Source organism: Mus caroli, chromosome 1, assembly GCF_900094665.2.
Source record: "Mus caroli chromosome 1, CAROLI_EIJ_v1.1, whole genome shotgun sequence".
NCBI lineage: Eukaryota > Metazoa > Chordata > Mammalia > Rodentia > Muridae > Mus > Mus caroli.
The window spans coordinates 165,701,119-165,725,555 of record NC_034570.1 but is presented as its reverse complement, the minus strand read 5'-3'; the positions used below and the strand labels follow the sequence as shown (position 1 = coordinate 165,725,555).

At 42.2% G+C, this 24,437-nt stretch overlaps 2 protein-coding genes across 2 annotated transcripts in view; one reads left to right on the top strand and one right to left on the bottom strand.

Moving 5' to 3' along the window:
• Kmo (kynurenine 3-monooxygenase) overlaps window positions 1-3,230 on the bottom strand; it is a 29,843-nt gene extending 26,613 nt beyond the window's left edge. The window contains exon 1 of the mRNA XM_021170309.2: window positions 2,963-3,230. Within this exon, the coding sequence (XP_021025968.1) occupies window positions 2,963-3,016 (54 nt within the window). The 5' untranslated portion in view covers window positions 3,017-3,230. The remainder of the gene's footprint in view (window positions 1-2,962) is intronic.
• A 6,144-nt stretch (window positions 3,231-9,374) lies between these two features.
• Window positions 9,375-24,437, top strand: part of Fh (fumarate hydratase) — a 24,943-nt gene continuing 9,880 nt past the window's right edge. The window contains exons 1-5 of the mRNA XM_021157570.2: window positions 9,375-9,555; window positions 16,055-16,189; window positions 18,630-18,740; window positions 20,620-20,796; window positions 23,235-23,417. Coding sequence (XP_021013229.1) covers window positions 9,433-9,555; window positions 16,055-16,189; window positions 18,630-18,740; window positions 20,620-20,796; window positions 23,235-23,417 — 729 coding nt within the window. The 5' untranslated portion in view covers window positions 9,375-9,432. The remainder of the gene's footprint in view (window positions 9,556-16,054; window positions 16,190-18,629; window positions 18,741-20,619; window positions 20,797-23,234; window positions 23,418-24,437) is intronic.

The window sequence follows — 24,437 nt, the reverse complement described above, 5'->3', positions numbered from 1 at the left end:
TATATATATATATATATATATATACATATATATATATGAGGGAGGACAGGGAGGGCACTCACTAACAATGAGAAGGAAGCATAATGAAATACATACTATCATACTATGAAAACATCACAAAAGAAATTCATTCATTTGCAAACAGTGATTTAAAATATCAGCAAAAACTGAATTGAGATTTATTTTAGTATTAATAAAGTCAGAGCACCAAGGAAGACAAACCGCAAGTCCTCTCCATGTGTATATCAGGAATATTTACAGAAACTATACACTTGGCCCAAATGACACACTGTAAAGACCTGATATTGCATGAGTTTTGTGGGGTTTTATGGGTCAAAATGTTTCCTTCAGGGAAAGTGGGAGTTCCTGATTTGGGTGTTAGGAACGTCCAGGTGGAGAATAATGTAGAGATCTCTGTGTGAAAAATGCAAAAGAGGCAGAAGAGTTGAGATCAAACACTCAGGATCTAGCTTTAGCCCAAGAGGAGGGAAAGTAGGGTTTGCTGAGCCTCTGGGTGACAGCGGACACTCCTGTGCCTCTGGGGTGTACTTGCTCTCTATGCTGAGTTAGCACTGGCTTCTGGGTAGAAAGATCTCTGAAAGGTTGCTGAGCAGCAATAACACTTGAAACCAATTTATCAGCGTTTTTGAATTTGGAAATCCGCTATCGGAAACAAATTTGCAGTAAGGAAAGCTGAGCAGCTTCAGGGCACGTGTAGGGAATCAACTCCACTGTGAAAGTACTGTTTGAGTGTTATTTGGGGAGAAATCTATGGAAAATGGACAGACTTTTGCATCTTCTAAAATCAGGTAGATTTGTTCCCTTCCATCATTGCTGCTATCCTTGAGTAGCATGGATGTATAGCAGCTTTCTAGAGCCAGTGTCTTGGTTCTCCCCAATTTCTCTAGACGTTCTCTATAAAAAGCCTGAGGATGTTTGTTCCTTTGTTTGTAGATAGAGACGTGTTATAAAACCCAGACTTGTCTGGAACTTCCATCCATCCTCAGCCTCCCAGTGATGTGATTACCAGCATACACTACCATGCCCAGCATGTAGGATCTTTCAAAATCATAGTCTTCCTTCTTACTAAAATCCACCCCCCCCCCACCACACACACAAGGCCTTTAAGCATAACACAACTTTGAACAAAATCCACCCTTCTTCCCTGATGTTCTAAGATGCTATAAGCTCTGACCAAGTCTGTTTCCCATCCTGTGGAGGTGGTGGGTCCCATCCCTTCATCAGAGCGCTGTCCTTGACTGGACTACAAACAGAAACCGCCAAGATCCTCTTGTCCTCTTGTAGCAATGCTGTGTTTGGGTTGCTCTGATAGCTCACTGCTGGCTCCCCTCTCTTGTTTCCTCCTCCATTGCCCTTCTCCTCCCCAGAAGGCTCACTCCTTTATCCATAGCACCTTAAACAACACAGGTAGCAATGCATACATTCTCATTTTGTTCAATAATTTGATAGGAGAGAGTTAGGGCAAAGGCTGGCCTGACGCCTGACACCCACAGTACACGATGCTCTTCCCGAGTGCTCTGTTTTGCTCGGCCTTGCTGAGACACGGGCTGTGTATTCCAGATAAACTTCAACCTCACTCCACTACCCTGTCCTGCTGAGCGCTAGCATTACAGATGTGGGCAACCATTCCTGCTTCTCTAGAATCAGATAATCATAAAGGATCTGCCATATTCATTTTTCCCGAGAAGCGGTGTGACAGGATTGTAGAGAGGTTCTGTCTTAATTTTAAAGAGCATCTGTGATGATTTCAATTAATTGGATCAGTTTTGGAATACTGAAGTTCTATTGAGAGAAAAAAAATGTATGCTTTATTGTTTGTTTGCTTGTTTGTTTTAAGGGAGCTAGCTTTGGCTACGAAAATACGACACACATACACACTCCTCTCCCTCCCCACGGAGGGGAAATCAATACCATCTCACCTCTTGCTAGGTCTGAGTGACAGCCTTGTGACCTTACCTGCTGGCATAAGAAGTAAGGGACCCACTCACTACCCTGTCAATGGAGCAGCCAAGTAATTTGGTGGGCAAGTGTGTTACTTCCCACTTATCAGAATAGCTAGTGAGCATCTAATAGTTTTTTTTAAACCATTAATTTCATGTGTCTTGACCCTTTTCGTCTCAGTAGAGAGTACTGAGCTTATTAACCAGAGTGGGACAAAACTTTTTTATTATAATGACCTGAGATACATTCCTGTTTTTAAAAGAAAAGTCATGTTTGGAAGCAAAATAAAGTGAAATCTGTTTTGTCTTTTAGGGAATGCTAAATCAAAATGATAAAATAGACACTCGTGTATTTAGTGGATATCAAATACATTTCCTGGAAGGAATAATTTAAAACAAATGCTGTTACCCATATTTATTGCCGTGATGGCTGCTGGTGAATGAACGAATGAAGAAAATATGGTACACACACACACAATGAAGTAGTGTTTGGTGGTAAAGAAGAATGAAATCCTGTTATTTAAAAACAAGAATGTGTCTTAGGTCATCTCAGTAAGAATGAGTCGATTTGGAGGACATTGGGATAAATGAAATATAAATACATAAGACAAGTTCTGAATATTTTCTGTCACGCACGCGCACACACACACACACACACACACACACACACACACGGGGTGGGGGGGAGGTAAGAGAGGGAGAGAAGAAGAAGAAAGAAGACCTAAAATTTTAAGAGAGACTGAGGAGATGTGGGAGACGGAAGAGTGTGGAAGGGTAGCGAGACATAATCAGTACTGGACATGGTATTCATAGAAATGTCAGCGATCAGTGTGTATTAATAACCGTAGTGAAAAGCAATACCATATTTATAGCAAATATATTTAAACCTTAAGAGGTTTAACTATCAGAATCAACAACCCACACACAATAAAAAATCATTAGTGAGATAATAATAATAAAAATAAATGCCCAAAGAGCAGTAAACGCCTGGACAGTCTCACCAAACCACCGCCAATAACAGCCACTCTTTTTCCCTGAGTATCAGACGATGCCATAGCTTCCAGAACACCTCTGTTCAGGTCGGAACTCTCTGTCCTACATGCTGATGTTTTGTGATCTTTTTATTGCCAGAAGTCCAGAGCCTTTGTGAGCCAGAAGCAAGGTTTGGTCAAAGCTCACTTCCTCTGATAAGTGTTTAACTCACTAGAAGCTCAAAGTCTAATCAGCTTGGCTCTCGGAGACAATTCACTGCGATAACCAAAATTTCAAAAACCCAGTTTCATATGAGACACTTTTTCTGTTTAAATAGCATCCTAGGGGCTTTTCTTCTTCTTCTTCTGTGGCGTGTGTCAGTTTCGTTTTCATTCGAAATGTGGGTATGAATGAAACTTGTGTTATCTGAGGTTCTGAAGCATCTTCCCTTTCCCAGAGAGACTGAGATGACCTGGATTCATAGCTAATTCCTGCTGTTACTGAGAACGACCAAGAATTTGACCTGAAAGGACTTTGTAGACTTGTTGCCTTAACTGTTTCTGCTGGGAAACTTTTTTTGCTGTCTTAATAGTCTCCTGAGTAGGATTTCTAGATGTGTAACTAGACTGACCAGATTTTTGCTTTGTTTGTTTTTTCTTGCCTAGGACTTTAGAGTCTAGCTCATGCTTTGCCATGGGCAAGATGGTGACCACCCTGCATCTCTACTCAAGTGTGTGGTTTGGGGGTGTCTCATCACTTCGACATCTCTACTTCATTTGAGACGTATAGTGCTTGGTTTGGGGGCCTATTCGTGAGTTGTGCTTCTTTTCTAGATCGTATTGTGATTAAAATAAAATAAGAGCATCAATGAAGATTTATTGGTTTTTCCAATTTCTGATGAGAACACAAATGGCATTTCTTTGGGTAGGGACTGGAAGGAAACACCACCCGATAGCGCCCCTGTAGGAGAGTAGTTAGACGTGCTAGAAGAAGGCGGAGTCATTATAGTAGGCTATATATCACACAGAATGAAGTTAAAGATTTGGCAAGGGCATACAAAGAAGGGTAACACTGTGGATTCTGTCTCTTCAGGAGCCTATCTCTCTTGTCCAGAGACAAGCATCTTGCAGTGGTTTGCTGTGCGGATTACTGGTTCCTCTCCAAGGTCCCTGAATCTTTCTCTCCCTCATGTCTTCCTTTCTCCATTCCTTCCCTTCCCTCCTTTCTACCTTCCTTGCTTTCCCTCTTGGCCTCATTTTCTCTCTTCCTCTTCCTTCCTGTCCTTTTCAATATAAATGTTAGCAGATTTCACACCCCTTTCCACCCTAATTTTTCTTTCAATTTACTTCAGTATCAATATAGAGAAAAATGTATCTTTTTAGAAGCTTTTTAAAAATGAAGGAGTATTGCACATGCAAGTAAAGTGCTTAAGAATAAATGTATAGTACAACAGTTTCCTGCACAGCGGGTGCCTTTCACAGAGTCCAAGAAAGAAAATATCACCAGCTTTCCAGTAGTCTGCTGCCCCAGGCCTCACGCATGCTAAGCAAGCATTCTAGTTATCATGGGCTATTTCTTCAAGCCATGTTTTGTCTCATAACTGACTTCTTCCTCAGCTTTGTGCTTCTTAAGATCCATCTGGATTTTGTCCTGTAGCTCCAGCTTCATGGTCATATTTCTATTTTCCCAGTGTTCCCACTGTTCTGAAACCTTGATGTATTTCTGGTACGTGGGATGGAGCGTCCTTGGAAGATTCTTATCTCTTGCCTTTGCCCCTGGTGGTTCAACATTTCTTGTTAACAGACTTTGTTCTGCTTAGCTCATATCTGCTGGATTGCTGGAATTCACTTCTCCTTTTAAAAAAGATGCTTCTGTATTATAAAACTATGTGTAGCTAGCTGTGTGAGAACATTCATATGCCAGCACATGTATCTTCAGAGTCCTGAAGATGGCGTAGGATCCCCTGGAGCCAGAATCACAGCTGGTTGTAAGTCACTGCACAGGTGCTGGGAACCAAACTGGGTCCTTTACAAGAGCAGCATGTGCGCTTAACCACTGAACCATCTCTCCAGCTCCAATGACCCTTTCTTGAATTTATTGGTTTAAAAGCGTGATGGTTTGTATGTGCTTGGTCCAGCGAGTGGCACTATTAGGAGGTGTAGCCTTGTTGGAGTAGGTGTGTCACAGTGAGTGTGGGCTTTGAGACCCTCATCCTAGCTGCCTGGAAGACTTTAGCAGCTTTCAGATGAAGTAGAACTCTCAGCTATTCCTGCATCATGCCTGCCTGGATGCTGTCATGTTCCTGCCTTGATAATAATAGACTGAACCTCTGAACCTGTAAGCCAGCCTCAATTAAATTTTGTTCTTATAAGACTTGCCTTGGTCATGGTGTCTGTTCACAGCAGTAAAACTCTAAGACAAAAGGCTTATCCCCACTCTATTCCTTTATATTATTTGATGTTTACTGTGCCAGACTGCTAATCTTATGAACACATCCATCCTGTTTTGCTTATCTTTCAGTATTTCTTCTTATTTGCAGGAGAATTTTATTGTTCTGTCTTATAAATTTTTTACAGAATTTTCCTATATATACAACTTTTTTCGGTTATTTCTTACAATCTTCAAACAAAACAAAACAAAACCCAAAACAAAAGTCTCCTTGTAACCACCCAAGCTACACGGGGTACTTATACCTTAAGGCCTTTATTGAGAATCATAAGAGACCCCGTCCCAGTTCAGTCTCTTTCCTCACTGCTAGACTGGAACCCTGAACCTTGTGCAAGTGTTTTACCACTAAACTGTTATCCTCGCCCCAGGATTTGACCAGATTTGAACCTTGATATCAGTTCCGTCAGCTGGGGGTTGAGCTTTAGAGCAGAAGAGAAAACCGTGAGATTAGGTTTATACTTGTCTCTTAAAGTAGGACAAAGGTCACATCCCCTAAAGAACAGAGTGCAAATAAATAAAAAACAAACAAAATCACCAGGCATCAACAAGAACAAAGCAGGTCCCTATTATCAGGTCAGTCCCTAGTTTAAAGAAATACAACTCCAAGCAAAGCAAAACCACGATTTTATTTTAGATAGAAGGTTGCATCCTAAAGTAAAGATGTACAGTGTCAACTGTTAGAAAAAAGGCTTTAAATTCATGTTCATTATTGACAATGGTAAGCTAAGCCAATGTTTTTCACACAATTCACCTTTTGATCCTGATTGGTAGACATTTTATTTAGCCAAAATGCAACTTTATATTGCTGTTACAAGTATAAAATTACTTTCATTGATTTACTAGAAGGCAAATATACATTAATAGTTGGGAGTTCTTAGACATCAATGTTCTCTTTGCAAAAGGGATCATAGTGGGTACTACCTAATAAGGTTGCTTTCAGTGTTTAATGAATTAATTAATACATTTAATTGACTCACTTCTGCAATCCCAGCCCTGGAAACATTGAAGCAATAGGACTGTGAGTTTACAGCCAGCCTGGGTTACATAGTATTTCAATGAAATAAAAATCACAAGAAGAAAGAAAAAGAAAATTTTCTGGAATATTTTATGTGTCTTAGGAGATTGTTGAAAGATATGAATCTACACATATAAAATCCATCATGCAAGATTTCAAAAAGTTGAATTAGAGGTAGGAACTGGATATGTGCTTGAAACAGAAATGAAACCAATGAAAAATAAAATGATAACTCTAATTGGATGAGTAATAACTGAAACTTGTAGAGGTACCAATGTTCAAAGGAATTTAAGATAAAAAACAGCAGTATCAATAGCCATCCTTGGGTCCTGAAGACCCTCAGCAGGTAAGTGTACTCGTCAATAGTCCTGAAAGCTTCATATTCTGCATCCCCGAACGGGGAAGGACACATTTGAAGAAAATAAGCGCCTCTGGGAAGGAGCGGGAGAATGTGGCACTCAAGTTTACAAATGAATCTTCTATTTCGTTAAGAGTACAGAACAAAGCAAATGGTTAAGTGTTTGTGTTGTTTTGTGGTAGGAGAGTAGAGAATGGAAACAAAGGACTCATGATTACTTATAAACTAACGCAGAAGACAGGCCTTAGGTCTCAGAAACTCAGAGAAATGGCTGAGCTGTCATTAACATATCAAAGCAATATCTGTGGCTCCTCCCAGCACTTTTCAACCCTCTCCCAACTCTAAACTTCTGAGAGCTGGGCTTCCACCTGCACAGCCCTCTTCCCTATGTAAGTCAGCTATTTTGGCTACATCATTCTCTTAGCCTATTTATTGGCTTGATTACCTGTCTTGTCTTTGTCAGTAGCTCCTTTCTTGTCCCACCCCACCCCCTGCCCCCTTTCCTCCCATGGCCTGGTTTCCTCTGCCTGCCTTGTTCAGCCTGGCCTCTTCCCTCTCTCTGCTTTCTCCCTTGTATCTATCATAAAAATCCTCTCCTTACTTTAGGAGTAGTCATGCCCTCCTCCTTTCATTTCAGTTGTTTTTTTCATTCAGCTGGAACTCAGGAGATCCCCTACACACACACACACACACACACACACACACACTCACTCACACACATACAGTCACACACTGCAGGTTACATGTAACAAATTGAGTGTGTGCGTGATTATCACATGAAGGGTCTATAAAGAGCCATGGATGCCATGAAACAAGGGGCTCTGGCCTTAGAGACCTGTCCTAGCTCTGAAGCCCACTCCCACTTTTGCATGCACCTCCCCCTTTCTCTTACTGAACAGTCTATATTTCTATCACCATCCATGTGCCATGTGTCCCTGCTCCAGTTCTTGTTCTGGAACACATGAACCTGAAAATCTCAGCAAGTGCCCTATGGGCTGTGATCCATGCCTAGAAATAAATCTCTCTCAAACTAATCACACACACACACACACACACACGCACACTCACTCACACACTCACACACACTCACACACTCACTCACACACACACTCACACACACATACTCTCTCACACACACACTCAAACACATACTCTCACACACACTCACACACACACTCACACACACTCACACACTCACTCACACACACACTCACACACACACTCATACACACACTCACACACACACTCACACACACACACACACACACACATGCTCACCACACTCTGTGGCAAAGGTGTAAACATTTCGGGCAGAAGATACACTGCTTTATATGATTATACTTTATCTCACTGCTTTGACTTTTTTCCCTTAACCTAACTTTTAAAGAAAATTTGATTCTACCTTTCCCCAAATACTATAAAATTTTCTTAGCCATTAGTTGAGAGAGGGAAGAACTAGATACTGAGGTCTGAAAACCCACCGGTAGTGCTTTAATTGATTTAGCTCAGCTATTAGTCTTATTCTTACTTATTTTATTTCATTTGTGTTATTTTGAGACAGGGTGGCCTGCATCCCAACCTGGCTTCAGACTCCCTGTGTAGCCAAGGATGGCCCTGAACTACTATTCTTCCTACCTGCACTTCTCAAGTGTGAAGACTGCAGGTCAACAGTGCATTTGTGGCAGGCTCACTATGAAGCCAACACTGTCCTTGAATTCAACTCCTCCCTACAGTGGCAGCTAGAGTGCTGAGGCTATAAATTGAAGCCACTCGTTTCCTGAAGAACTTCCTCTTTAACTGTCCTCTGATTCTGCATTAGAAAATTAAAAGAAGAGACACAATTTTTGTATCAGTTACTCTTTTTCCATTGGCATCATTTAAGCAATGTTTTTCCTAGCCTGTAACCACAAAGAAAATCAGAGACGAAAAATCCCAAGGACTGTGGACACATTATAAATGTTATCAGAGACAGAGGAAAGGGCTGGAGAGATTACCCAGTGGTGTAGAGCAGTGACTGCTCTCCCAGGGGTCCTGAGTTCAATTCTCAGCAACCACAGGTGGCTCACAACCATCACAATAAGAGGGATCTGATGCCCTCTTCTGGTGTATCTGAAGTCAGCTACAATGTACTCATAAACATAAAATAAATCTTTTTTAAAAATGACAGGAAAATTGACTCCAAAATGACAACTAGGAGCATTGTGGGACAATTAATAACTACTTCCTTGTTTAAAATTTGCGGCACTTTCTAGGAAGATAAGTATTTGAGACACGGATTCATACAGATGCACATCATGGGTGGTTGCAGGATAAATACTAACTTGATAACATGTTCTTTCTAGGCTGTTTCACGGACCTAGTACTACAGGCATCTTCAGCCAGTATCCTGACTCCTTGCAGCCACATTTGAAATATTGTCAGAAGACCTGCCCTCCCGCCTCTTGTCTTTTCCCATGATTCCGTCCACACTAGTTTCCCGTGAACCCGAGGACTTCAAACAGCCATACCATAGGCCCAGGGAAGGCAACCCGCCCATCAGTTATTATTGGCCAGCCATGGCTAGTCCCGTCCTATATGCTCAGGAAAAGGCTTTTGATTGGTTACGAGCGTGGCCGGGATCTGACGTAGCTCAGGGGGCGTGGCTTGGGCTCAGCTTTCCACCCCCGTACAACAGCACCATGTACCGCGCACTCCGTCTCCTCGCGCGCTCGCGTCGTCTCCTGCGTGTTCCGTCCGCCGGTGCTGCAGTGTCTGGGGAAGCGACCACCCTCCCGCGGTGTGCTCCGAACGTCGCGCGAATGGTGAGCGGGCATCTCGGGACCCGGCCTCCCCGGGGTGACCTTCACGTCAGAGTGTCCCGGGTGTCCCCGCGGGCCGCGCCTGGGCTCGGCGCCGGCCGGCACGCTCACCATCCGCCGGGGACGCGGCCTCCAGCCGAGTGTGTTGGGGCTGCGGGCAGCGCTGAGGGACGCGCTCCTTCCTGCTGGGGAGCCTGAGTGTCAGGGCAGATCTGCCCAATGCCTGAGCTTGTAGAGGCCCTCGGTCCAGGACACCTTCTCTGGGAGGGAGCGTGCACGGAGGCAGAGGGTGGGGGATACCGGGATGCAGGAGTAGCGGAGACTCGAGGAATGCCCGAGGAAAGGGGAAGCCCCTTCCTTGTCCAGATCGCAAGCCCTGCTGGCTGGACACAGACAGGATGCTCCCCTAGGCTAGGGTCCCTCCCCAGCTCTGGCTTCTTGGTCCACCAGAGTGCTCTTTACTGCTTTTAGGCCCTCGAAGTGGATGAAGCCAGTGTGTCTTCTGAACGGAAAGGCTTTGCTGCTTACTAACTTGACTGTTTAGCTTGTGAGGTTACATGTGTTCTCTTTCACAACTGGGTGTAAAACTCCGAAATCCGTAAATGTGGACCTAGGAACATAAGTATTCGGAGGCATGCCTGAGCAGATTGGATAGGACCGAACAATTGCCCTAACCAAGATTTTGTATTCAGAAAGACAGCTAAAGGAACTTAAGGAGCCAGGTCTAAGGTATGGCATGCTTCGTTAAGCCCCTGTACTGTTTAGAGTTCTTTAGAAAACGGTAAATCTGAGTGTGTATGTACTGTAGGAAAAGTTTGAGAGGTGAATAGTTAGGAAGACCACTCCGAGGTGTAGCATGTCTTCTGTAGTGTGGGGTGTGATTTCAAGTCCTGCTGCTGCGTTCAGGCTTTGTCCAGTTTCTACACGTAAAGCTGAGATAATTACAGAGGCTCAGCAAGATAGAACTTGGGAAAACACTGCTTCTTAATTAGACCTCCTCTAGTGTCCTTAAAAGGGCCAAGGCATTCTCTGAACTTCTAGAAGCTTGAATGACAACTCTCTGTACCATCTTGGGGCTTGGGAGATGACACTAGTGAAGACTCCGTCAGGTGGTTCACACCCACCTGTAACAGCAGCTTTAGGGGACCTGTAACACACTCTTAATAGCCTCGACACATGCGCACACACATGCACCCATGCACACACAGACACACACTAACATAAATCTTGGAAAGAAGCTATGAAGTCCAGGCTGCTTAAAGTTCCCGGAACTTTGCTCTGGTGATTTTTAATGCATTCTAAAATCTCTTTTAAAAGACTGGGTTTCTTTTTGTTTTAAAGCTTATTTAGGGGAACAGGAAAGTGGAATGAATCTATCATGGCAAATATGAAAATAGCAATTTCTTGCTTAGGGTTATAGTGTCAGAAAATAGGATCAAGATACTTTTCTTTTTCCATGGTTCCAAGGACATTTCTTGCCCTTTAGCCCCTTTGTAATTTCTAGCAAGCCTGCTGATTTTGTTAAAAGTTGTTCTCTAGTATTGAGAAATTCACATGACCCTGGAAGCCCTGTTATTTAAAAGGACACTTAAGAGTTCACCTGAAGTGTATCATGTGGAGGTATGACGCATTATTGACACCTTCTCTGCTTGGGGCCATGTAAATATGATGGTCCATTTATGCTTAGAATTCAGAGGCTGTTGGCAAAGATTACACAAGGGGCTGTCGAGATGGTTCTGAGGGTCAGAGTCTAAAATGTAGGGAAGGAAGGTTTGACTCACAATTCCAGGGTGCAGTACTGCATGGCAGGGCTGGCATGACAGCAGGAGCTTGAGGTAACTGGACACACTGAATGCGAACACACTGGGTACACAGTCAGGAAGCAGAGAGAGCATCGCTGACACTCAGATTGCTTTATAACTTTAAAATTATTTTATTTTAGTTTTTAAATTAAAAATATAGCTATAATTCCCCTTCCCTTGCCTTCCTCCCATGTACCAATCCTCTTGCTCTATGTCAAAATCATGTCTTTTTCTTAGTGGTTAATGTGTGTGCATATGTGTGTGTGTGTTAGTTAATTCTCTGTTGTGATAAAACACCATGACCAAGGCAACTTATAGAAGGAAGGGCTTAATTTAGAAGCAGAGAGAGCAAACTCAAAATGTTAATAGCCTTTAGGCTCTCCAGTGACATACTTTGTCAGCAGGGCCACACCTCCTCAGCCTTCCTAAACAGGACCATTATCTGGGTACCAAGCATTCATATGCCTGAGTCTATGGGAGACATCTTGTTCAAAGGACCACAGTATATAAATGCCTGTGTATAAAAGTGACGCAGTGGAGTGTTGCTCATGTATGTATGATTTCAGGACTGAGCACTTTGTGGTGGATATTCACTGCAGCACACATAGGATGCTGCCACTTACACAGTGCTGGTCCACACAGCTTAGATGTCTTCTTTATTCTGATCTAGTTGAGCCATCCTGGGCAGGCCCAGAGGCTTGTCTAATTGGTGATCAATCCTGTTCAGGTGACAGTATTAATCATAATACCTGAGGTTAAAGGTAGGAAATAGAATTTTGGAAGAGTTTGTTATACGCTGAGATATTTGCTTTTGTTTTACGCTGGATATGTTTTTAAAGATAAAGACGGGATGCTTTTGACGTGTCTGCCAAGGTCGTGATTTTAGCTACAGTTTAACTTTCTGCAGCTTAATTATAAAATGTGGGTATGAAAATCCTAGATTCACCTCCATCTCTTCTGCTCTAGGTTAGTGGTGCTGTGGCGTGGACCCACAGTTTCCAGTGTGCTGGGCAAGAGCTCAGCCATTAAGGTTCCTCTCCAAGGAATTAAATTCCATTGGGAAGTATATTCAAGATTTAAAGCTGAAGCACATGACTAAAAGGAATCATGCCAAGTAACTTTTTTATTCTACACACTATGGTAACTTACTTAGAAGAAATATTACTGATATTTAGTAATGACATTTTAGTAATTTTGAGTACAGATCATAAAAATTTAGAACTTGAAACGTAATTTTGTAAAGTACAAATAAGAGCTGTTCTCCCTGGGAGCTAGCATCCTGGTATTCTCTAAGAAGGTAAGGAAGAAAAGAAGGGCCAGTTTACTGTTTTGAGCTAAAGCTTACTTTAACATAAGGATGCCTTTTTTAAGGGTATCTGAGACAGAGGTTGTGGCAGTAGCTTACTTGTGCATCTCACATTTAAAAGCTCAGCTGTTGTTTACAGGTTGGGAAACAAGTTGGTGAATGGTAGTGGTCATGTGGTTGAACTCTGGGAGAAAACCCTTACTGCACTTCACAGGACAGGGCATCACTCAAGGACTTGGGGCTACCTGGAAATTGCTGTCTCTTCCTTGGCTTTACGAAGTGAGGATAGAAAAGAGCCTGCCCAGAGACTGACACACCAGAGTGTCAGCCCAGCATCTCTCTCTCTTATTATTTGGGTGATTTTCTGGTTGTTAGCCTTTTTTTTTTTTTAAAAGATTTATTTTTATTTTACACTGTCAATGACTTCAGACACGCCAGAAGAAAGCATCAGATCCCATTACAGATGGTTGTGAGCCACCACGTGGTTGCTGGGAATTGAACTCAGGGCCTCTGGAAGAGCAGTCAGTGCTTTTAACCCTTGAGCCATCTCTCCAGCCCCCTGATTGTTAGTCTTCTAGTTAGTCCTTTAATGTTGGACTTCTGAGGGCCTTGTAAGATCAAATGAGGCAATGTATAAAAAGTAATATTTATAAATATATAAATATGCTGCTTCCTCCTGTCCAAGGTCAGTCCCTATACATCTAAATGCTTAGGACCTGGGTAGGTGACAGTTTTTTCTCTTCACACAGCCATAAAGCCACTGTGATGTAAAACATTTTTGTGACTGTTTTTAATCTTAGGAGAAAACCACGAGTTAACTTTTCCTTCTCAGTTGACTGTATACTAAAGCAATTACTTAGGTATTATAAAATGTTTTTGAAACTATTTGATTATATTTAGTTTTTACTGATGCAAGATACACACACACACACATTCCACGTGCAAAGATCAGAAAGTGACACCATGGATTCTTTATTGTTCTCTGTTATATCCCTTAAGAAAGGGTGTCTTGAACTGGAGAGATGGCTCAGCTGTTAAAGGCTAGATTCTCAACCAAAAATACAAGAAATGGTGTTTCACGGAACCTGTGTTTGCGTTAGATTGGCAAGTCAGTGGTCTGGGTGTCCCTGGTTCTGCTGTCCCCGTGCTGAAGTGACCAGCATGTGCAGCCACATGTACTCTAGCTCACCCATGTCCTCATACTCCAGCATGCATATACTAAAGTTCTCAGTGTCACTCTGAAGCCTCCTGAATGAACACATTGTGTAAATATACAATTTTTAGTGTTCCGTGGGTTTCTATAGGGTTATAAAATATTTCTTGACAGGGGAAATGATATATTTTAACTACAAAATCCCCCCAAACACCCTTCCCCCAAATAGTGATAGAGAGATCACTTGTTTGTTTGTTTTTTTAAAGATTTATTTATTTATTTATTTATTTATTATATGTAAGTACACTGTAGCTGTCTTCAGACACTCCAGAAGAGGGAGTCAGATCTCGTTATGGAAGGTTGTGAGCCACCATGTGGTTGCTGGGATTTGAACTCCGGACCTTCGGAAGAGCAGTCGGGTGCTCCTACCCACTGAACCATCTCACCAGCCCTGATAGAGAGATCACTTAATATTTCAGAAATATTCTGCTAAGATTATTCAGGTATTAAATATTAATCACTTATGGTTCAATATTATATATGTATTAAGTTTTATATTAAAATATATCACCATATGTTACTTGTTGAGAACTTGCTAATTTTTTTTTTAATTGGTGCACTTGATAGAAACTCAGCTACTCTAGAACCAGGAGCCTTGGGTCCGTGCTCTTGCATTCGGTGACTGTTGATTTTGGCTCCTGAGTCTCAAAGACCAGCATGCATGCCTTTGTGCTAATGTTTCTAGAGACTCCATAGCTTTCCTCAGATTCTGAAATGGTTCCATCACCCCAGAAGATGAAGTGACTTAGCCCATCTTGGCCCTCATCTTTACCTTAGTTTGCAGGGGAGAAAGGCTGACTTGTCGAAGCTCCAACATCTGATAAGAGGTGGTTGTCTGTCTCCAGCCTGAGCCGTTCATGTTAGTACTGTTCAAGCATAGTGACAGTTGGGCTACTGTAACTTTAATTTTTTCAAAACCTACTTTTAATGATGGTTCTTAAATGCTTTACCCTCCCTTCTAGCTCACCATTCCCCTGGGGGAGTGGAATGTTTAGAAAGTTCTTTGGAGCAGATCCCATCTGCATTGTCAGGAAATCAGCAGTTCAGTCCATAGGTCAGCAGTGGGCAGCTCAGTCTACTGGCAAACAGTTCATGGATATACCAGCAGTCCATTTCAGTAGTGTTGGGATAGCAGCAGTGGTGGCATGACCTAGCAGGAACTGCCTGGCTTCAGCCAAATTGGCAGGAGTCAGCCAGGACGCATTTGGATCAGCAGGGACACCAGGAGAAGTTCTCGGTTGGTTGGTTGTGCCTCTTTCAAGATCAGTGCAGATGCTATAAGCAAGCCCCAAGTGCCTCTCACAGTCCATTGAGTCCTATTTATACTTCCTCCAAACGTCACGTGTCCTCCACATTTCTTGCCTCAGCACATGTGTCTGACTTAGCAGAACTCCACATGCATCTGTCTCAGCTGACATCACTGCCAATCAGCCTGAGTGCAGAAATGGCAAGAAACTGCAGCACATCATGGGAAGTTTTTGGTGCGTTTCTCTCTATGGCGCCTCGGCAAATGCAGCTCAACTATGCAATGTAAGACGGACCAATACATGCCTATCATTAGCAGAGAATCCTTCACTACGTGTCCTTAAACGTGCTTGCTTTAGTAGAATATCCTTTCACCTGTGTCTGCTTCAGGAAAACACTCCTTCAGGAAAACACTCCTTCAGGTATCTGCCCCAATAAAACCCCATCTGACACAAGTGACTTTCCAAAGAACTGTTAAGTTTCCACTTTAGACTATTTTTTAGCTTTGATTAAGTAGGTTTAAAAATCTCAAAGTGGTCTTACATGTCTCAGAAGATTCCAGCAAAATAAACTTTGAGTTCTGAATTGGTCAAATCTTGACTACTAATAGGCATATTCTTTCTTTTTTTGTTCTCTTTTTCCTTCTTTCCTTCTTTCTTTTTCTATTTTTTTTTTCTTTTTTCTTTCTTTCAGAGACTTTGTATGTTTATAATCTGGGCAGTTTATAATCTGGGTGAACTGTACAAGCTGTACCAGAATTTATACATATGAATGTTAAATTATTTGAAGGAGAACTATAAGCAGGGACTAGATTGACAATCAAGATGGGATTTTATGTTTTACTATTTTTTTTTTTTTCCTTAAAGCTGGTCAGAGTTTGTTTGCTTTCATCTTGGATTCCCTTTTAAGCTAAAATGATGTCTTCTTTGTCTTTAGGCAAGCCAAAATTCCTTCCGTGTAGAGTTCGACACCTTTGGTGAATTGAAGGTTCCAACCGATAAGTATTATGGTGCTCAGACCGTAAGATCTACGATGAACTTTAAGATTGGAGGTGCTACGGAACGTATGCCAGTAAGTGACTTTGTAGAGATGTTGGCTTAGAACTAGGCTGTGCTCACACAAATCATATTTTGTAAATATTTTACAAAATTAAAATGTGAAGTTATGGGAAAACGAGCTTTCTATGTAGTGAATGTTAGAATACTATTATTTTCAAACAAGGTTTAGAATACTTTGGATTTTAGCTGTTTTATTAAATATTTTGCTAATGGGCCTGATTAGGGTTCTCTAAAGGAGTAGGAGAGAGAGAGAGAGAGAGAGAGAGAGAGAGAGAGAGAGACATAGAGAGATAGACAGACAGACATAGAGAGACACACAAAGAGAGAGAATGGGAGTGAGAATGTGTACTTATGGGATGCATCAGAGCCGCTTACAGACTGTGACCTGGGCAGTCAACAGTAGCTGTCTCCCAGTGTAAAGGCTGAGGATCTGATAGTTTTCCACCCCCAGCACTGAACGTCTCAGCAGTCCTGGTCTGCTGCTGCTGGAGTCCCAAGGAATATCTAGAGAGCTGCTGGTCTTCAGTCTACGTTGTAATCCCAAAGAAGTAGGTTCTAATAACCAGTGAAGGAATGTCTGTCTCAGCACAGGATGGGTCAGCATGGCCAGCAAGAGAGTAAGCAGGCAAAAAGGGAAAGCTTCCTTCTTCCTGGCTTCACATGGTCAGCCACCAGAGGTGTAGTGCACATTTAGGGTAGGTTTTCCCACCTCAGATGATCTGTCAAGAAAATCCTCCAGTGTGCCCAGCTGCTTAGGTTCTAGTAGATTCCAAAAGTGGTCAGGATGACAACCAGGATGGACAGTTTAAAGGTGGTTTTTTTTTTGTTGTTGTTGTTTGTTTTTTGTTTTGGTGTTGGGGTTTCTAGGATTTCACAGTTGGTACACATTTTTGTTTCAATACTCAATTTTTTTTCCACTGAATTAAAGTCCCAGTTTTCATTGTACTTTTTGTTGGGGTTCAGTTTCCAGAAGACTACATCACACAAATACATCAGACTACTAATATCTACAGCATGTGTGACTGTTGGTTTGATGCATAATGTTATGAGACAATTCTATCGCATTCCCTTAAATTCGAGCTGCCATGAGTTAGATGATGTGCCAGTGTACAGAGCATTGAGGGAGGAAGCGGCTGGAGTTGTGATGTGTCACTGATGGGAGGGTACAACTTGATTTCAGAGATGCTCAGGCACAAAGAGCTGGTGAAGTACATCTTACCCTTCAGGAGCCCAGCTGGGGTACAGGCATGGTCAGCTCAGCACAGATTAGCCTGGAAGGAGCCAGGCTCCGTTTACTGAGATGCTGTGTACCAGTTATCTTCTCTGGATCCCTTTTATCCTAAATACTTTATATCCTAAATACATTTTAACTTCTTTGTAGGCCTCTAAACTGAACCCTGAGTAACTACTAGAAGGCAGCAGAATTGTAAAGGAAATCTCTTTGTCGACATTGCCGTTAATGTGCTTGACAAGGGGTTAACAGAAGGCTGACTACATATTTGGGTGGCAAAGGTAGTCACTGAGCCCCAGATAGTCTCCTCGTTCGGCTTCTGGGAATAAGGAGGTGATCCCAGCCGAGCTTGAGTGTGGGAGCACAGCAGCTGCTGCTCTGGAGACTGGGCAGCCATGTCTGGATTCTGCGTCTGGACTGTGACACCTGAGCCATCAGATTTGGCACTGAGTTTTGTTAAATATGGGAAAGGCCATATACTTTGAGCTAAGTATGTTTGTACCTCAGTTCTAAAGGAAAATTAACCCCTTATTATTATGAATGTCTATATGTAATCTTGAAAGGAGATAGAGGCGATGAGACTGTGAACTTCTCAGTGAGTAATTTAAGAATGTCTTGACTCCCTTCCTTCTTTGGTATCCTGTGCTTTCTTATCTTGTTGGGTAATGAAACTTTCTCTTCCATGACCCCTGTGATCCCCTTCTCATTTGTATGGCTTTGTCAACACCAGACTCAGTCACCCATCCAAACGGCTATGGTTATGATTCAAATCCCTGCCTGTTTTCATGTTGAAAAACTTGCTGGGTGTAGTTGTTCTTACCTGACATCTCAGCCCTTTTGTGGTTGTTTTGAAGTCAGGCTTAAAATGCAGCATCTCTAAGGGGAAATGATTGAATACTATTTATTTTAATACAGAATGCATAAAATAAATTCAGTATTTTATAGTATGCATTCATGAAGCACAGTTACTATGACATTGTCCTTATATGAACCTATCTGTGTGTGTATATGTCTTTGGTTATAGCTATGTGTACATATATTCAAGCCTCACTTTTTTTTTTTTCTGTTCTGTTGATTCATTGTACACAGAAGCAAGTTTTCTCTGATTTATAAACTTCTGAGGTTTTAGAACCTTGGTACCATTTTTGCATCTGCATAAAGTGACAGGTTTTCATGCTTATCTAAAATTGCAGGTTTAAGGTGTTTTTCTGATTAATTTTAGATCCCAGTCATTCAAGCTTTCGGCATCTTGAAGCGAGCTGCTGCTGAAGTAAACCAGGAGTATGGTCTCGATCCAAAGATTGCCAGTGCAATCATGAAGGCCGCAGATGAGGTAGGAGCTGATAATCATGCTTACACAATGGCACCGAAGCTCTGAGGTCCTCTGTGCGCTGATTAGCTCTGTCGGCGGGAGGGCACCGGAGCTAATGAGTTTCAGGGTAGTGTGGCAGCTTTATCGTTATTACTCAGTGCTCGAAACATCTTGGGATGGCATTTCTGGGTAATTTTACATCTTTTTAAGTCTCTTCACTTTTTAAGTCTCTGGTGATTTATATCGTTTTAAGAAAAAACTGAAAACGATGGTTTGAACTTAGGTTTTTATCTTACGAATAAATAAATGATGGCCTTTTAAACTAGTTGATTATTTGTTTGTACTTCTCAAGAATGTAATCTCCTTAGGGCTGCCTGGAGGAAGTAGTCAGAGATGAGTTGAAACATTGTATTTAAAGTGTTACCTTTATAATGTGCAATTACCTTAGTTATCAGTAATAGAAATTAGTTCTTAAAGTTTGGCATAGAACAGAGCCAGAACTCAGACAGAGGAATGTTTTTAAAACATACTCTATGGTCTTAAATTTGAAAGTTTAAAAAAAGGAAATGGAGAGAAAATGGTCTCTCTATCTACCATCTGTCCCCAGCAGACATAGTAGCACCTATAGACACCCAGGTTCCTTTTTTGAACTGTGTCATAAAGTCTGTGCACTCCCTGTCATGTGATTTGAGTTTTCTTACTTACTTGTGATAGCTCATACAAGCTGCTAGTGTAAATGCCGTGTAACAGCACATGTAAGTGTAAGATGTGCATGCTTAGTATAAGCACAACATTTAAAAAGTATGAGGGGTTGGCTCTGTGAAGGTGGAACCCACAGTTCTGGGAGCCCTTCGTAAATACAGCCCACCACCGAGGAGATGGAAGCAGGTGCTGCCCGGCCAGGGAGTGGTGCTGGCTCCGTGATGGAGTTTCACTGCTCTTCATGCTCCAGGCAGGTGACTAAAGTTATGTTCATAGAGCTGGAAAAGGAGACAGCGTTCCAAGTTAGCGGAGCTCTCAGATACCTTCTGATCTTCTAAGTTAATCACTTTATAGTGAGGTGAAGTATTGTGTTAGGAAGCCTGCACTTTTCAAAGCTACCACATCCATTGAGACCTCCAAGGGGCAGTGAGATAGGTTAGTGGGTAAAGGTTCCTGCTTCATAAGCCCAAAGACCCCAAGCTTGATTTCCAGGATCCGTGTAAAGGTAGAAAGAGAGCTCTGAACTCCATAGAGTTGTCCTCAGATGGACCACACACACACACACACACACACACACACACACACACACACACACACACACACACACACACACACACACACACACACACACACACACACACACAAACACACACAGGCTGGCATACCCATGCAGTGCTTTGCGTTTGTCAGTTGCTGCTCACTGGACATCTGTGCAGTGAAGTAGCTATCAGTAACTCACATTATCGAGCCCTTGGCTCATTATCGTGCTGACTGTGGCAGTAGCATCTGTTAGATGCACCTGCTGAGCAACAGCTGTAAGTGTGTCTGAAGGCCTCACACTAGCAGCCTCCCAGGTGCTCCTCCACTGCAGCAGGCGGCACAGGCAAACAAGGAAAGCGGCTTCCATTCGGTTGTTATCTGAGGCCATGGGATTGTCATCATTCAGAATATGCAAAGTTTCATGTTTCAAAGTATCTATAATTGGAAAAAGTGATGCCACAGATATTGAGGATTGTGCCACAGCTGCCTTTAACTGTCTTGAAGCCATTAGCAAGCCGCTTAGCATGTGGAACAACCAACATCGTTAAGATAGTTCTGTAAGCAGGGCTTTACTCAATCATGGTTGATTTTTACTAAACAAATACCTAGTTTTGCTTATTTTAAAAAGACTTACTGTTAGTTTTTTTCTCTCCTGCAGGTAGCTGAAGGTAAATTAAATGATCACTTTCCTCTGGTGGTTTGGCAGACTGGATCAGGAACCCAGACAAACATGAATGTAAATGAAGTCATTAGCAACAGAGCAATTGAAATGTTAGGAGGGGAACTTGGCAGCAAGAAGCCTGTGCACCCCAATGATCATGTTAACAAAAGCCAGGTAGGTGCGGGCGCTCTGCCTTATCGGGATAGACTGACAAGTGTAGGGGAGACTGTCCTCGTAAGTCCAGCCTCTGTGCTTCACTAGAGAAGACTTAGGAATCACGCCTGCTTTCAAACTTCATAAAGCAATCACTGTTAGGACAGCTTGGTTTTGAGTATGTGTATGTTTTTATTGTTTTAATTATTTAAAACATTCCTTACTTCAAAATGATGTTGTAAAGATAATCTAGTCTTTATTCCTGTAATGCTAATGCCTTTTATAACTGGCTTCGCTTACCGGGAGTAAGAAGCTGTTCTCGGCACAGTGATCTTAAACAGGCTTCTTTTAGGGGTTCTTAGTTTTCCTTCTGAGCTTTCCCTTTGACATTTCGGGTTCCTGAAGTGTGGGTAGGTTGTGGATATACAGTCCGTAACCATAGCATTGCCTTCACTTGGTGTGGAGACGGAGGCTGTGCCGTTTCAGGGGTGCTGCCCTGTAAGTGAGAGGCCCTTCCCCTGGCTGCCTGACGTGCTGTGGTGAAGCTGCACTTCATCACTGGTTGTAAGGTGACCCTGCTAGGTGTCACTACCTACTGTTATGTAACGTTTGCAACCTTGTATTTGTCACATCTTGATCTATGCCTGGCATGATGTTGGGGCATCATTCTAGAAGAAAGGTAGAAGAAATTTCTTGGTATGTATTGGATTCACCGCAGAAGTTATCAGAGAGACCTTGAGTCCAGAAATGATTTCCACTTGAAAGGAGAGAATGTTTGTCAGGGGATCTTCCCTGTTGACTGACTGCTGGGTATTTTGTTGTTTTATGCTGTTTGTAGTCTGCAGTGCCAGGTTTAGACTCCAAGGCCAGTGTGCCAGGCAGCTGTTCTGCCCCTGAGCACTGCTCTACTGTCTTAATAACAGTTTTCAGTTTTCCTTTCTTAAATTTTTTTACGTTTGGTTTTTTTGAAATAGGGTTTCTCTATGCAGGCCTGGTTGTCCTGAACTAGCTTTGTAGACCAGGCTGGCCGTGAACTCAGAGATCTGCCTGCCTCTGCCTTCTGAGTGCTGGGAGTAAAGGTGTGGGCTACCACTTGCTCCCCCCCCCCCCACTCCAGTTTTCCTTTTTCTTTTTTTTTTTCTTTTTTTAAAAGATTTATTTATTTATTATATGTAAGTACACTGTAGCTGTCTTCAGACACACCAGAAGAGGNTGTCTTCAGACACACCAGAAGAGGGCATCAGATCTCATTACGGATGGTTGTGAGCCACCATGTGGTTGCTGGGATTTGAACTCAGGACCTTAGGAAGAGCAGTCAGTGCTCTTTACCACTGAGCCATCTCTCCAGCCCCGGTTTTCCTTCTTTTTACATTTATTAATGGGAGTTTTTCTGTAAGGAAGCTTTGTTCTCCCATTCAGTTATATATTCATTGTGCTTTCCACTATAAATTCACAATGGCTTGCTGATTCTTCAGTTATAATCCTATATTTTGTTATTTATGTTATGGAGATTGTCTGAGTTGGGAACCTTGCTCAGTTTGGCTTTTGTGTCCTTTAGGCATCCTTTAGGCTGTCTTTTATCTGAACCTTTATGTGTTGCTATGGTAAGATATCCATGCCCACTGTATGACATCCAAGCCTATCATATTTTTTCCTTGCTCCAGCCCTGGAAACAGCCTTTTATTTTATATTTTTTAAAGAAATTAGGACCTGGGTGCTGGGTCTAGTACATTTTTAAGTATCAAAAGCAAAGGTTTTAATGTAGTTTATTTTATAGAGTACTTTAAAAACTCAATATTACTTTCAAATATGTTTTTTTAAGCATAATTTACAGTCTGAAGTCTGCTCTAGGTTGGTGTAGTAGGAAAGAGTAATCAGAGACTGCATTGCTGGCTAGATTGAGGAGGTAGGTGCGCGAGTGCTTAGTGAAAGGACTGCTCCTTTCACTGTAAGTGCTTTGACAGTTGCCACAAGAAAGAGGTGAAATATGGCCATAGCGAATGTGTATTTTAAAACTACATCGTGCCTTAAAAACAGGGACAGCCTTATACACTGTACAGTGTACACTCCTGGTTGTCAGTTTGGCTTTTTTGGCTTTCTGCCTCACAGAATTTTTCTCAAGTGTACTAAGTAAATCAGAGAATGGCTGATTCTAGGACACATTGCTGCCTTCAGATGTGCTTGGTAATCAGTCCTTTGTTAGGGATCACATGACTTAGCATGCTTGGTTATGATATGTATTGTGTCCAGGCAGTTGTATATGAGATAGTCCTGAGTATGTTCCTTTTAGGAAGCCAGATTGCTTTTCATTTCCCCCACTCTCCTATTATGTGCCATATGGACACTATTGAGTACTGTACATACCTGGTTTTGAATAGTCACTTAGTTGGTTATATTTGAGGTCCCCTCTCCTTACTTCTAACTTAACATCTTATGTTTCTTTTGAAAATCCCCTGCAGAGCTCGAATGACACCTTTCCCACAGCAATGCACATTGCTGCTGCAGTGGAAGTTCACAAGGTCCTGTTGCCAGGGTTACAGAAGCTCCATGATGCTCTCAGTGCAAAATCCAAAGAGTTTGCGCAGGTCATCAAAATTGGGCGAACTCACACGCAGGACGCTGTCCCTCTTACTCTTGGACAGGTAAGGGAGTTTAACTCATTTTTATTCAGTTTAGGGATTGATACAAATTATCAATATTTTCCCTCAAAATTGCCTTTAAAGTAAAGGCCAGGTATATCATCAGGCCAATGATAAATTTTCTGAATTAAGTATTTGGCAACTTTTCTCTCTCTCTTTCACTCTTTGTTTTTGTTTTGTTTTGTTTTGTCTTTGAGGTAGGGTTTCTTTGTATAGGCCTGGCTGTCCTGGAACTCACTCTGTAGATCAGGTTGGCCTTGAACTCAGAGAGCTGTGTACCTCTCTCTGCCTCCTAGTGCTGGCATTAAAAGCATGCTTCACCATGCAAGGCCAGTTGGCAACTTTTAGTAGTACCCACATAAGACGAGAGCATGCTGGCATGAGTGGACTCAGTTGGGTGCTGAGTTCAAGTTCTGCTTTGCTGTAGACCAGGTATGTGACTGCGGAAAGGTACTTAGCTTCTCTGTGCCTCGGCTTTCTGGGTTGTGAAGCAGTGAGAATACCTGGTTGTGAGGCTGTAGTGAGTGAGCTGGTTGACAGAGTTTAGAACTGCGTCAGGTACATCGCTACCATCATCTTCATCAGTCCGTTATCATGATTGCCTCATTGGTCTCTCTTAGCCTAAATTAAGTAGTTATTTAATTAAAGCAAAATGTTAAAGTAATTAAGTGAGGCACACTTTACCATCTAACAGGACAGCTTTTGAAGAGGTGTGACTGTGCAGGACAGCAGAAAGTATTTTTCCGTTTCTGTGTCATCAGCTGAAGGGAGATCTAATAATGTGTATTGCAAAGAAACAAAAGAAAACTCACAAAAAGAGTTTTGTCTCCATTTACCGTACAGTTTGGGAGGTAAAAGTGTATGTAGTTTATGTATCAGGAGATAGCCATCCATTGCCAAATACCGACTACTAGTCACTAAGTAATAGTGTGATGAAAAGCTGGGCGTGGTGGCACACGCCTTTAATCCCAGCACTCGGGAGGCAGAGGCAGGCGGATTTCTGAGTTCGAGGCCAGCCTGGTC